This window comes from Gorilla gorilla, chromosome 19 (assembly GCF_029281585.2).
Source record: "Gorilla gorilla gorilla isolate KB3781 chromosome 19, NHGRI_mGorGor1-v2.1_pri, whole genome shotgun sequence".
Taxonomy (NCBI): Eukaryota; Metazoa; Chordata; class Mammalia; order Primates; family Hominidae; genus Gorilla; species Gorilla gorilla.
Window position 1 is genome coordinate 100,356,501 of NC_073243.2, and position 14,312 is coordinate 100,370,812.

Below are 14,312 nucleotides of genomic sequence, written 5' to 3' on the forward strand. Positions count from 1 at the left end.
CATAGAGTCCCCTGTGAACCCATGGACATGGAGAGAGGTGGCAATAGAAGGTCACGCCGCCTCTCTCAGGGACCAGAGGCGACTGTGCACACAAGAGCTGCATTGTCCTTCCTTCTTACTTTCTGCTCTCTTTCACCGTCTCTGAAACCTTCCCTAGCTGGAAATTCATAGGTTCCACTCTTTATCTGGGCACAACATTTGCTGAACTGGTTGTTTACATTTTACATAATTAAGAGACTTGATCGAATAAGAAAACCATATGAGAAAGCATGTTGAATACATAAATATGCTTTATTATGTTCTTCCTAACACACCACCATAATTATGCAAATCTCTTTCTGTCATCCTGTTGGTATTCATCACCTTCAATACTTTAATCTTTTTAGCTGTGGTTGCATTTTGCCAAATCATATTTAATCTGATTCTAACTCTTTGCCCACATTTTGTTTTGTTGATATTATTTCCCCAAACCTTCTCACATATTCTGTTCATAACAGATTTACTTTTCCAGTGCTATTCCAATCCCCATTGGTGATATTATTATTCCTTCTCACATATTCTGTTTGTAACAGATTTACTTTTCCGGTGCTATTCCAATCCCCATTGGTGATATTATTATAAGTACTTCATAAAATTAAAACAAATAAAAAATTAGATGAAATGTTCAATAGGAAATTTGGATGACTGCTTTCCTTAACATATATTTTAAGTAAAATTCTGTAATGGGGCCTTTTTAGGTTGGCATATCTCTAAATTATTAACTAGACATACGTAAAAACTTAGGGCAAAGGCTACTGTGGAAATCACATCTCTTAATGTAAAACCCAGGATGCTTAGATATGGTATAATAGAAAATATCTTTTAATATTTACACAACCCTGGTTCCTGGAGGGATGTGTAATATAATAGCTTTAGGCAAGAAAATAATTTCTGTTTACTCTCAGTCTTTTATTGAGATGGGGGTTTTGTAATGCCTTGGTAAATATCCTCAGTTAACTATTGCTTTCTCTGTTGATCACTGCTAGATGATACATGTAACAAATACTTCAGTCCCTTTTTAAGTTCATTTGAGCTACAGATCTCTTGAGACTTATTCACTATCATGAGAACAGCATGGGCAAAACCTGCCCCTATGATTTAATTACCTCCCACCTGGTCCCTCTCACTACATGTGGGGATTTTGGGAGCTACAATTCAAGATGAGATTTGTTGGGGAACATAGTCAGACCATATCACCTTGCATAAAGTCCCTTGTGAACCATTGGACATGGAGAGAGGTGGCGATACAAGGTCATGGCTGCTCTCTCGGGGACCAGAGTAACCAAACACCATAAATTGGGTCCTTATAAGCAATGGAAATTAACTTGAAGTTCTGGAGCTGGGAAGCAAAAGATTAAGACCTGGCATATTTAGTGTCTGGGGAGGGCCGACTTTCTGGTTTATAGATGATGCCTTATTGCTGTGCCCTCACATCGTGGGAGGGTGGAGAAGTCTCTCTCAGGCCTCTTTTATAAGGACTCATCCTATTTATGAGGGCTCCACCCTCTTGACTTCATCTCCTCTCAAAGGCCCCTCCTCCTAGTACCATCACCTTGGGTATTAATATTTCAGCGTATGAATTTGGGAGACATCAATATTCAGACCACAGCAATCTCATTTGTTTGTGAGGGAAAGATGGGAACAATTCTGAGAATCTTGTTTTTAACCTGTATATATGCATCCACTTATGCATTGGGTCTAATGTTATTTGAGTTTCTGCTTTCTTTCACAAATAAACTCAGACAAAATCAACTATGGCAAATGGCCTTGCCAGTTTTTGTCTGCTGTCTGTCACAGACTAGGAACTTGGTAAATATTTGTGAAGTAGATTAGTTATTGACTGTATTTCACAATACTAACTAAGCTTCTTATGTTAATTCAGGTATCTCTTTAATTATTGGTAAATTATTAATCATGGCTTCTGTATGATTTTCTTGCAAAGGGGAATGTCTGATAGATTTTCTTTTGAGTTGAAAATATTCTGTTTTGGGAAAAACCCTCTCAAACTCTATTTTTCTTCTACTCTCACACAACAACAACAAACACAGACTTCTGTGACCAAATGTGTGGGTTTTTTCCCATACACGCCAAGCAACAGACACAGTTGGGTGTCCTCTAATTCAGTTCTGACACTATCTACTCTATCAGTCCGACACTATCTACTACACTATCCACTCTCAGAGAGTGTCAGAGCCCACATGTTGAGAGTTCAGTCCCCAAAACTGTCTCATCCCCCCAGACACCAATTGCAAGTCCAGGCCTCAGAACTTCTGACCAACAGGCTTCAGCTGGGGTTCCCACAGTCCCTGGGTTGGATTCTATTAATTTGCCAGAGCAGCTCAGAGAACTCAGGGAAACACATATGTATACACGTTTATTTCAGAGGATATCACAAGGGATACAGATGAAGATATGCATAGGGCGAGTTATGGGGGAAGAGGCGCAGAGCTTCCAAGCCCTCCCGATGTGCCACTTTCCAGGAACCTCCACGTGGTCAGCTCTCCAGAAGCTCTACGAACCCGGTCCTCTGGGGTTTTATGGAGGCTTCTTGACATCAGCATTTTTTTCCCCAGGACGTAGGGGGCGGGACCCTCTGTGGAATGAGGATCTTATGACCCACAATCAGAAAGGAGGCAGGGAGGATTAGAGTCCTGCCTTAGAGCAGGTAAAAGGAGGGCAGGGGAAGGTCAGAGAGATTGCTTTCTGAGGCCTGCTCCTGAGACCTGACACACCCAATACCATCACAAGACTATAACGGGGGCTATGGGAGATATGAACCGGGAACCAAGGAGGAAACATATAATAACAGCACATATACCAATAGGCAGGTAATAAATTTACCTAAAATAGTCATAAATTTATAGTTGGACTAGCTTCTTAGACTCAATACTTCTTTATTACTTTACTCTTACAATCTCTCCTTCTTTTTCCTTCTGATGATTTCTTTCCCCATTTACCTCAAAGACAAAACGCAAGGTGTGAGTGTGTTCTGGAATTTGGTTGGAGTTGATAATAAAACATTCTATTTACTTGTACTGTTACTTTACTTTACTGTATTACTCCCCTTCTATAATTATGTCTTGGTCTTTCTCAGCAGCTTATAGTTTTACTTTTTTTTCTGTGTGTATCTTCAAAGTGGTCTGGTAGTTGTACCTCTTTAGTGTCAACATCTGATTGTATTGATCATGTCCTCTTGCCTTGCAGGAGCTATGCCTGTTCCAGACCAGCCTTCATCAGCCTCAGAGAAGACGAGTTCCCTGAGCCCTGGCTTAAACACCTCCAACGGGGATGGCTCTGAAACAGAAACCACCTCTGCCATCCTCGCCTCAGTCAAAGAACAGGTAGAAACATTTCCATTTTTGTGATATGCGTTTGGAGACATTTTAAAAATTGTTTTTCTAGATGAATGTTAAAGATTAAATTATGTTAAAAGAAACTCATACTTATGTAGCAGAGTGTTGGTATTTATTATATAAATAATATTATAATATGGTTATAATTCCTTTTGACTCCATGTTTTGGGCAGCCTTCCTTGAAAAGATATTTTATAGGGGAAGTAAAACAACTTTACAATCAAAATTTCCTATGGGTGAAGTTTTGGCAGATTAATTGATGGACCTGACATTTAATACTATTAAACATACAAAGTGAAATAATTAGTCTTAGAAAAGATAAAATCTAATGAAAAATTAAAATATATCCGGGAGGTTAAAAATATATATGACAGTAAATGAATATCACATCAAAGTCAAGGCAAATTGGTTTTTCCAGTGTTTTCTGAGATGGATCTGGAAGGATGTAGTCTAAAATTTCCTTCTCAAACTAATGAAAGTCTGAACGAACGATTCTTCCTCCAATGTTACTTTGCCAAAAAATGCATAAGTAAATAAAATCTGAACCTTAGATTTAAAACATCACTTTATAAAAGTCATGTTTCTTGTAAATAAAAAAGTAGTAAATAAAGAGAGGTGGACGATCAAGATTCTTTTAGTTACTGCTTCTTCTAAACATGTGCTAGAAAGTATATCAGTTTTTTAAATTTTGAGTAAAAAAGCCTGCTGTGTTTGGGTTATGTGATTTGGTGATGCTGAATTGGCAACTTACCTGACTCCAGGAACATCTCAGCAGAGCAAGAGCCTAAATGGGAGCAATTAAGAATAGTAACGCTACTCAAAAAGAAGAATGGATCTAGAGGAAACTGATTCTGTTTCATGAGTGGAAACTGATTTAGGTAAGAGTGGGAAACCACCTAAAGAGTCAACCCACTGACCGAAAGGATCAATGATGCTATCAGTCAAAAGTGTGCCATCTGGTCAGGAAGTGTTCAGCTAAGTAGGTACTCAAGGGAGAGCTGAATAGATTGAGTGGGTAGTCTAGTCTGTGAAAATAGTCCGGAAGCAGGAAATTGGGTTGAGCTTTAGGCTGTGCTCCTTGATTAGTTTGCTTTCCAAAACTCACTCTTGAGAGTTTTCGGATTAAGTTTTAGGGGAAATGGAAAAAGGGACCACCAAGGGGGTTAATACCACTCCCCATCCTCAATACACTACCTTGTTATGGTTGGGTTATGTCGTGCTTTCTTATTCACGTGTGATCTGGAAGTCTTGCTAGGCTACTAACTTCTGAGTAGTAAGAAAATTTAAAGCAGAAAGAACAAATGTAACAAAAAGGCAAGACCTGTCTGCTGAAAATTATTTTATCACAAGGACATAAAGTAATTCAGAATGAATAAAAAGGCGTGGCATGCTCCTCTGTTGAAAAGCTTAGTATCATCACAATATTACTGTCTCCCAAATTAGGATATAAAATTTAGGCAGTTGTAATCAGAATCCTGTGGCTGGTTGTTTGTTTCTTTGGCAAACTGGATCAAACTATTTTAAAGACCGGTGGAAGTATAAATATATGAGAATGCAAGGAAAGTTTTGAGAGATTTTATCTTACCAATCTTACCAATCACAGTAGTACCCAGTGGCCCCAAAAAAGAATGGTCTCTGTGTAAAACATAATTGAGGGTTCAAAACAGATTCAAATATACATATATGCCTATTCACTTAAAATTCATGTTTCAGTTCATTACAAAGAAGTGGCTTACATGGTGTTGTCATAACTGACTTGACATCTGGAAGAAAATTAAAACTGTTAACTTACAGCATAAAGAGAAATAAATCTCACAGGGAAAAAAATGGTAACTGTAAAAATAAAACCATTAACATATTAGAAGAAACTCTGGGGAAGGAGCTTTGTAAACTAAAGGTAGGCAAAGTTTTAAATAAGAGAGGAAGTCCAGAAGCCATACATAAGTGGTCGATGAGTTTCACAATATGAATACTACTAGTAATAGCAAGACACAACTCAAAATAGCAAAGAAAAATAGTCCAAGAGAAAATACGTGCCACAAGTATAATAACGTGTTGATAAAATTAATATATGAAGACTTCCTAATGTTGGTGAGAAAAAGAGAAATAAATGAATACAAAACTAGGCAAAGGATATAAACAGAAGAAAGATGCAAGAAGAAAGATGCAAGCAAATAATGAATGTTTAGAAATGTCCACTCTAATGCACCCATTGGGGACATACAATTTTAAGTGAAAATAAAACTAATTTTTAATCTACCAGGTAGACAGCTGTTGAAAAGTAGTTTATATTGTATGCTAGGTAAGAGTTAAGGCTTGGAGGAATCCACATTCTTTTTCATTCCAAATGGGAATATAAATTGCTGTAATTTTTTGGTAAAATGATTTGTTTCTATGCGTTGACATTTAAAATGTTCAATAACCATGATTTAGTCATTTAGATATATATTCTGTAGAAATTAGTGACTAAATAGGTAAGATTTTATGTGTGTCGAAATTTATTATAACATTATTTGAAATAGCCAAAAATACGGATGGCTTGGTGAAGAGTTGAAAATGTTATATTCTTTCTATAAATATTATGCAGTCATTAGTAAAAATGAGTTGGGGCTATATGTTTAATCTTTGGGGAAAAAATCCATGAGAATTTTAGAAAGGAAATTACATAGTATGGTATTATCATGTTTTTAAAAACTCAGAACATTAGATATGTTTTTGGTTTATACATATTTATGAGCATCTAGAAAAGTATAGAAGGAAACAAATCAAACTATTAATATTGATTAGCATATGTGTTTTACAGTTAGATGGAGGTGGAAACAGACTGAAGACATAGGGGATTTGGGTGGGGACACAGCCAAACTATATCACTGTGAAAAGTTTTTTTTCTGAGGAATTAAAAAATGTATTATTCATTTTGGGGCAGCAAAGATGACTTTTTTTTTTTTTGGTGGCACATAAGTAATTTGGGGAGGGATGCAAATGTGTTCTGGCAACTTGAGATAGAGAAGCCCCAGGTGCCCAAGTCAGAAGCTGGGAATTAGGTCCCACGTGTAGCATCTGCCTAGGTGAAAGCATAAATCAAAAAGCAGCAGATTCCATGAGCTTTTTGGGGATGTCCTGATGCAAACAACCAATCTTATCCTTCATTAGGGGATTTGTATCCTAAATCATTCTTAAAGGTTCCTTATTTTTTTCCTCAAGTCTAGAATATTATCTGTAGAGTGAAAGCTAAGTTGTTTCTTAAAATTTTTATCTGAATTGGCCTTAAAGTAGTTAGCAGTGGAGTTAAAAATATAAGACAACCATATGTAAAGAGTTTTAAAATAGAAAAAAATATAGATGAAAATTTCAGGAAACTCTTTAGTCAATATATTATCAAACCCCAGATGATTTTTACAGACTAAAAATAAACTTGAAATTGAGAGCATTTGTAACTCCAGATACTCTATTGTTACACTAATTTTCATTGTTCTTTTAGTTCCACAATCATTATAAACCGTATTCTTGATTTTAGAGGATTTTTTGAGTACCATTATTTAGGATATTGGTGATTCAAAGGTAGCAAAACAGACATTCTCTTCCTTTTAGTTTTTCTTATTGTACAAAATATAGGAAAGTAAGAGTAAGACATTTCTGTGGGTTTGCTTTGTTTTGTTTTTGAGATGGAGTGTCGCTCTGTTGCCCAGGCTAGAGTGCGGTGGTGCGATCTTGGCTTACCATAACCTCTTCCACCTCCACCTCCCAGGTTCAAGTGATTCTCCTGCCCCAGCCTCCTGAATAGCTGGGATTACAGGCATGCGCCACCACGCCTGGCTATTTTTTTTTTTTTTTTTTTCAGTAGAGACAGGTTTCACCATGTTGGTCGAGCTGGTCTCAAACTCCTGACCTCATGACCCACCCGCCTCGGCCTCCCAAAGTGCTGGGATTACAGGCGTGAGCCACCGCGCCCAGCTGACATTTCTGGGCTTTCACTATGGGGCAAACCACGACACTGAGTACTTTATATATAATGTTGTGTCATATGAAGCCACAAGGAAGAATTTAAAAAGATTCATTTAAAATCTAAAGAAACTAAATCTTTCACATCATCTCTTGTGAGGATAGCATGCCTTCCTTTTTATTCAGCTTCTACATTTAGAATTTCAAAAGTAACTTACCTCTATATATAACAAGAATACTATTTGGAAGAAGTTCATTATAAAATACTGCCTTAATTAGTTTTCTTCCAGTGCCACATATCATTGCTAAATCTTTCAGCATTATTAGTGTTACTATCATGTGCAACAATAATTTCTGATAACACAATGTGTTGTTAGGGAAATGACCTATAACTATTAATCAAATTTCGGATGGTATTTTGGGAAAGCATTTTATGAAATTAATGACAAAATTATCATCCGAGAAAAAGCAGAAGTTATAACACCTTAGGAAAGGTCAAGAAGATAGAGGATTATCTGCAAAGACCAGTGAAGTTTATATTCGTTTAGTCAGAGAAGGGAAGAATTGAATTATCCATAGCATAGTGCTACCAGTTGAACTTTCTCCACATATCAAAATTTAAGTGAGAATTACATGATTGCTGAATTTTTATTTCTTGTTTCAAGCCAGGGTGGATTAGAAATGAAAAAAAAAAGCATGCATTTCCTTTAACTTTTATTGCAGAAACTCAGCTGTATTAGGAATAGTGATCATCTGTTTCAAGCTGTGAATTGAGAGAGAAAGGTGCAAGCTAGGAGTCCGTGGAACTGGGTCATGACACATGATATGGTTTATAACAAGGAAGGGGGAGCAAGGATCAGAAAGCCTTGTGAGTTTCATACGTACAGGATGGAAGGATTGTAGATAGATTGACCAGATGGGGTGTTCAGAGTTCCAGGAGGGTAAAGAAAGAAAATGAGTGTGTATGTAAAGTTATGAAGTTCATGTATGAAGGAAAGGGATGCTCAGGTAGCATGAGATTGATGGGACCACCTGCATTTGAAGTGTATTTGTTTACTTGTTAACCCTGTGCATCAGAAAAATGATAAATAAAACTATAAATCAAGGAGAAACAAATCATAAACTACTTATTCAAGTCTTGGGAATGTGTGCTGGGAGTTCCAGTTATGGGTGAATAATTCTAGAACTCTGGATAGATCATCTCTGTCTCTCCACCCCTGCTTCCTGATGCTCTCTTATGTGTATTCTGTTAGTTACTGTAAGTTATTTTGACTTTTCCCCCTGAAACTTAATATTTATAACTCTTCTCAGGACACTTATATACCTATCTGTCCTTTTGATAATTTCAAACTCCATTCCAAGAATTAACTCATTTGATTGTTTTATGCTCTGTTCTATTTAATAGTGTTAGTTGTTGGGTTTACAGAGCACTGGAGCTATCATGGGGAAAAAAAGAGACTAGGGTGTTATATGCTAGATTAGAAAATAAGCTTTTAGTATGTGGGGTTTTGTAACATGACAATATAGTGCTTCTAACGCTTCTGTCATATTTATTACTACAACTCATTGTTAAATATTCATATGTAAAATCATACTGAATATGTAAAATGTGGTGTTTTAGTAATTTTTATGAATTTTCCACTATAAAGGTGTAATTCATGCATATTGTGTAAAAGTTTAAAACATTAGATAGGAAAAATAAATGAATTGGTTTTTTTTTTTTTTTTGAAAATTCACCACAAACAGAGGTAGCTGCAAATATTTAGGGAGATTTCCTTCCAGACTTTTTATATGAATATAAGATTATCTGTACAAAATTTTCATTTTGCTTTATAAATATTTTATTCTTCTTTGTACATTTAAACTTCTATGAGGAGTATTTTTACATATCATTTAATATTATTTCAAACATGTTTCTAATGAGTATGTGATATAGATTCACTGTGAATTATTTAATATAATTGTATTTCACATTTTTACCTTTGTTGATCTTAGATTGATTCCGTTTTCACAATATGAAAAAAAGTGACATGTCACACTTCCTTGTACATTAATCATTGGGTCTGCTTTGACAGACACTGCCTGGAGCAAAGGTTTGAAAAAAAGAGATTCAAGACTCTTAAAAATTTGCTTGGAAAATATGTCATCATTAATTACTGACAAGGGCCACTGGCAGGCCAACAAAGCAGGGGCTCCTGGGGTAAAATAGTCAGTGCGCTGTGCATGGTTTGCACAAAGCAAGAAATTAACCCATAGAATATTCTAGAGGAAGCTCATGGGAAAAATGTTGATTTTTCAGAGAAATGGAACCAGATATAGTAGGAATAGTCAAGAAAAACACAGGAATTATTTTAGAGCAAGGAAACAATGTTCAATAGTATCTCAAAAACGTTTTTTAAAAAGGACAGACAATAAATTCCTTTAGTTTACATATTTTTGTAAAACATGTATTTCTATAAAACGTACATGTGAAACATTTCCTCAGATATATAATTAAATCATATATTTTTCCTCTAATGATTATTTTGCTCACTATGTTTTATGATCAAGAAACTGAGACTTTATGTTTTACTTCAAATTCAGTGCTTTTTCCCTCCACTACACTACACAGCCTCATCATTTAGATAAAATAATAGGCCTACAATGTGTTGTCTGATATTTTTCTGAAGAAAAATATTTTTCTATGACCAAGGTTTTGCTAAGGTCAAGTTAGATAGTATTCTCTGCCAGTCTCTTATTTAACGAGGAGAAGAGAATAGGGAAATTTATACATTAATTTGATCTGCAATATATTTAATTTGATCTGCAATGTATTTTTAAAAGGAATCACTAATAACCCAAATACAAATAATTTAAGGAACTACTATACCTTATTTTTTAGTTAATTGTATCTGTAGAGAAAATGTGACAGGAAGGGAATACTGTGGGTTAGACACATTCTTACTTTAGTTGAAAATTTCTGTTGCTGGGCATCAGTGGCCTGGACTGGAGTTATCTCTAGCATGCATCAGTGACACAGGTAAACATGCCTGAGGCAGCCCATCGATCATTTTCAAGTTGCTGTCACTGGGCTGCAATCATAAAACGCACGTGCAAGTTCATGCCCTGGGCTCTAAATGAGCTGGCTCTGTGGCCTCCCATGGAAAAGTGAAGATTAGCATCCTCCTTTTTCACTAAGGACAAGTTCTGACTTTCATATTCTACTCATAGCCTCAGGAAGCAGCTGGGCCACTTGCCTAATTACTGTGAGAAAGAACAACTCAATATCAATAAGGCAAAAAAAAAAAATCACTTTTGACAGGTAATCTTCAACATCTAGAGAGACATTGCTAAATAGCTTCATTCCCCAAGTCAATAGATGTAGTCATTTGGGGATGCATTTTCGCAAGTTACAAATCTTGGAGTGATAAAGAAATTATGCTCAAATTAAAAATTAAAATTACATAAAAGTCTAACTAGTCCATAGTTTTTATAGGAAATCACAAACAATTCCACATATAGTTTTGACACTGCCATATCTTCTGTTCTGAAAAGTAGAACTCTGGGATATCAACCAAAGGTGTTTAAGTCTTTTATTTGATTCAGAACTTTTGAAATACCATTGTAGCCCTGTTGGCCGGCACCCATGCCCACCACCTCCACAACAGAGGAGAAAGCCTCCACCGAAATAGATAAGCTTGGAATCCAGCCCACCTATTAACAAAACAGCCACTTTTATTAAATTATTTTGTTAAATAATACCACACACTTGAGATACTGTTCAGAGACCTGAAATTGCCTAATAGAGACCTCCTGTCAAAAGCCAGAGGCAATTTATTCTTCAAATGAATCATCTAGAGTGTAAATCCTCTCACTTTTGAGAGCTCTGCTCATATTGAAAACAACACCTCATCCCTCCACTGGAATGCCCCCCAAGAACACGGCTTGAATAATGCTGCAGTGATTTGGTGACTCTGTCTTTATGGAGACCCAAGATAAGAAATTACCATACTAGGAGCTTTACTGGTTTGTTTACTGACATTGAAAACCTTTCAATATTTAACTATAGTCAACTGATTTAATATAAATGAACCGTTTCAGTAATAGACATATTACTCTTACTACTAGTAATAATTAATAACTGAATAACTGTAATACTTTTTTTTTTTTGAAATGAAGCCTTGCTCTGTTGCCCAGGCTGGAGTGCAGTGGTGTGATCTCAGCTCGCTGCAAGGTCTGCCTCCCGGGTTCACAGCATTCTTCTGCCTCAGCTCCCGAGCAGCTGGGACTACAGGTGCCCGCCACTACGCCCGGCTAATTTTTTGTATCTTTAGTAGAGACAGGGTTTCACTGTGCTAGCCAGGATGGTCTCGATCTCCTGACCTCGTAATCTGCCCACCTCGGCCTCCCAAAGTGCTGGGATTACAGACGTGAGCCACCACGCCCGGCCCAATAACTGTAATATTTTTCTAACTCTCACCTAAGCTTATTGGTTGGGGATGTGGCCTTGTCTCCCCTCCTTACTGTTGGGTCTTGGAGCAGTGCCAGCCGTGGAGGAGGTGTGTAGTATATTCGTATTGAGAGTATGACTTAGGAATGAACTTACTGTCTTTTTCCATTTTATTTTAGCACAAAAGTAAATGCGTTGCTTAATTGTGGTAAAAGTCCTTAGTCACTTTTGTGGTGCAGGGGTCTCATTTCCAGTGTTACACTGATCATATGCGTTTTCCCTTATTTTAATGGTTGTATTGGGTCTAGATCTTCCATTTGGGCCGCCTGCATATATCACTTCAGAATGTGCCCATTGACTGATGAATCCTAGGCCCCCAAATTGCAATTTTTTCTATAAACAACCTCAATCAAAACTCATTTAATCAGGTGGAATGAGATATTTTCAGTTTAATATGAGGCTTATTTACTCAACTATATCCTTCATTAATAAAATGTGTCCTTGTCTTTTTTTTTGAAACTAGACTGTGTACCTTGTTTTAGTTAAAAGGAAAAAAAACCTACCATATTAGTACATGAATCAGCAACTTTACACATAAAAAACATACAAATACACTTAATTATTTTTGTTTGTATACAATTATGCCAAGTTTATCATATTTGTTGAAAATCTCCTTCAGTGATTTTTAACTGCTGTTTGAAAGCATGCTGTTCCCCAGAGTCTCAGAAAAATCCAATTATTTGTTTTAGTGCTTATTTTGTATGCTTTTTGTGTTTGGGAGATTTTTCACATATTTGTGCTTGATGAAACTCTTGATGTTGTCATATTAAAATGTTTTAATCATTACAGATTTTGAAGTAATTTTTTGTGTTTACTATTTATTTTTATGTTTAATGGTGGCATGTCATATGTGTTTGATATGGTTCGGCTGTGTCCTCACCGAAATCTCATCTCAAATTGTAGTTCCCATAATCCCCATGTGTCATGGGAGGGACCTGGTAGGAGGTAATTGAGTCATGGGGGCAATTACCCTCCTGCTGTTCTTGTGATAGTGAGTGAGTTCTCACAAGATTTGATGGTTTTATAAGGGACTTTCCGCCCCACCTTTGGTCATTCTTCTCCTTCCTACCACCATGTGAAGAAGGACATGTTTGCTTCCCCTTCTACCATGATTGTAAGTTTTCTGAGGCCTCCCAGGCCCTGTGGAACTGGGAGTCAGTTAAACCTCTTTCGTTTATAAATTACCTAGTCTCAGGTATTTCTTCATAGCAGCATGAGAATGGACTTATACAGTGTTGTATATGAGTAGTTCTTTTATTGTTGGCACTTTTTTATTTCAGCACATTTCCTTTTGAGCACATTTGTGTAGATGGTTCCAAGAGAGACAAAAAGCATACTTACCTGCAACTGTGTAACCATTAATTTCAGTCTTCTCTTCAGTTTACGGGAAATAGAATCTTCATAGAAGAAAATGCTAGGAGGATTTGTGTTGAAAAATTTAAGTACTGTTATAGCAAATTCTTTATTCTTGTCCCTGGCTGATGTGAGGGTTTACTTTTCAGCATCTTCTTAGGAGAAAACTCTTTGTGAAAATGGTGTCTTAAAGCAGTCTATTATTGAAAGCTACCTCACTAAAATGTAAAATATGAATATATTTTTCATCAACACAGGAAGTGAGTAAATAGGTGGTTTTGTTAGAAATGTGGACCCTAAATAAAGATTGCAGGAAGGCGAAGTAAACAGGGGAATTGCGACAATAAACTTAGCCTAAAACTCACTATGGTAAGTTGTCTTGATTCAGAGTGCTAGATCACAATTTCCTATGTCTCCCATCCTTCTTGTGATGAGAATCTGATCCTCGCCCATTGATAGATGAGCTCCATATGTCCTCTTCTTCATTGCAGTTAGGCTTAGGACTATGGTGGAAGGGAATGCATGTGATCAGGGCTACAGGGAAGTAGACCTCCTGCCTGGTTCTTCTGAGATGCTCATTCTTAGAAACCAGTCACCATGAGGTGAACATGCTCAAGACCCTTGTAAAGAGGCCATATGGACAGGCACGCAGTCTCCAGGCATGCAGCACCATCTGAACTCCTGGCTGATGCCAGCACTGACTTAGCAACCTTTCCAGTGAGCCATCAGCAGTGGAGCCCCGAGCCCCAGCTAATGCTGTGTGAAGCAGAGGCCATCTGTCCTCATTGATATTTGGAGATAGAGGACCAAAGCAGATGGTGGTTGTAATTTCAAGTCAGTAAATCTTGAGGTGGTTTGTTACACAGCAGTAGATAACCAGTTCACTCATTTTTTCCATGTTTATAAAAAATCAGTCATGTTAGACCATTTTCTCTACTTCTAAGTCTTACGATTCTATGTAGCCCGGGGTGAATTTAAAAAAAAAACAGCTTATTGAGATTTACTCACATACCATACTGTTCCCTTATTTATGTGGTTTTGGTATAGTCACAATCACTCCAGGAAACCACTATTATACTTTCTGCTTCTGCAGATTTTCTTATTCTGATTGTTTTATGTAAATGGAATGATAAATA

At 36.7% G+C, this 14,312-nt stretch overlaps 1 protein-coding gene across 3 annotated transcripts in view; it reads left to right on the forward strand.

Annotated features, from left to right (window-relative positions):
• Nucleotides 1-14,312, forward strand: part of CTNND2 (catenin delta 2) — a 928,369-nt gene that overhangs the window by 168,140 nt on the left and 745,917 nt on the right. For all 3 annotated transcript variants that reach the window (XM_031003315.3, XM_031003313.3, XM_031003314.3), the window contains exon 2: nt 3,244-3,380. In XM_031003315.3, coding sequence (XP_030859175.3) covers nt 3,244-3,380 — 137 coding nt within the window. The remainder of the gene's footprint in view (nt 1-3,243; nt 3,381-14,312) is intronic.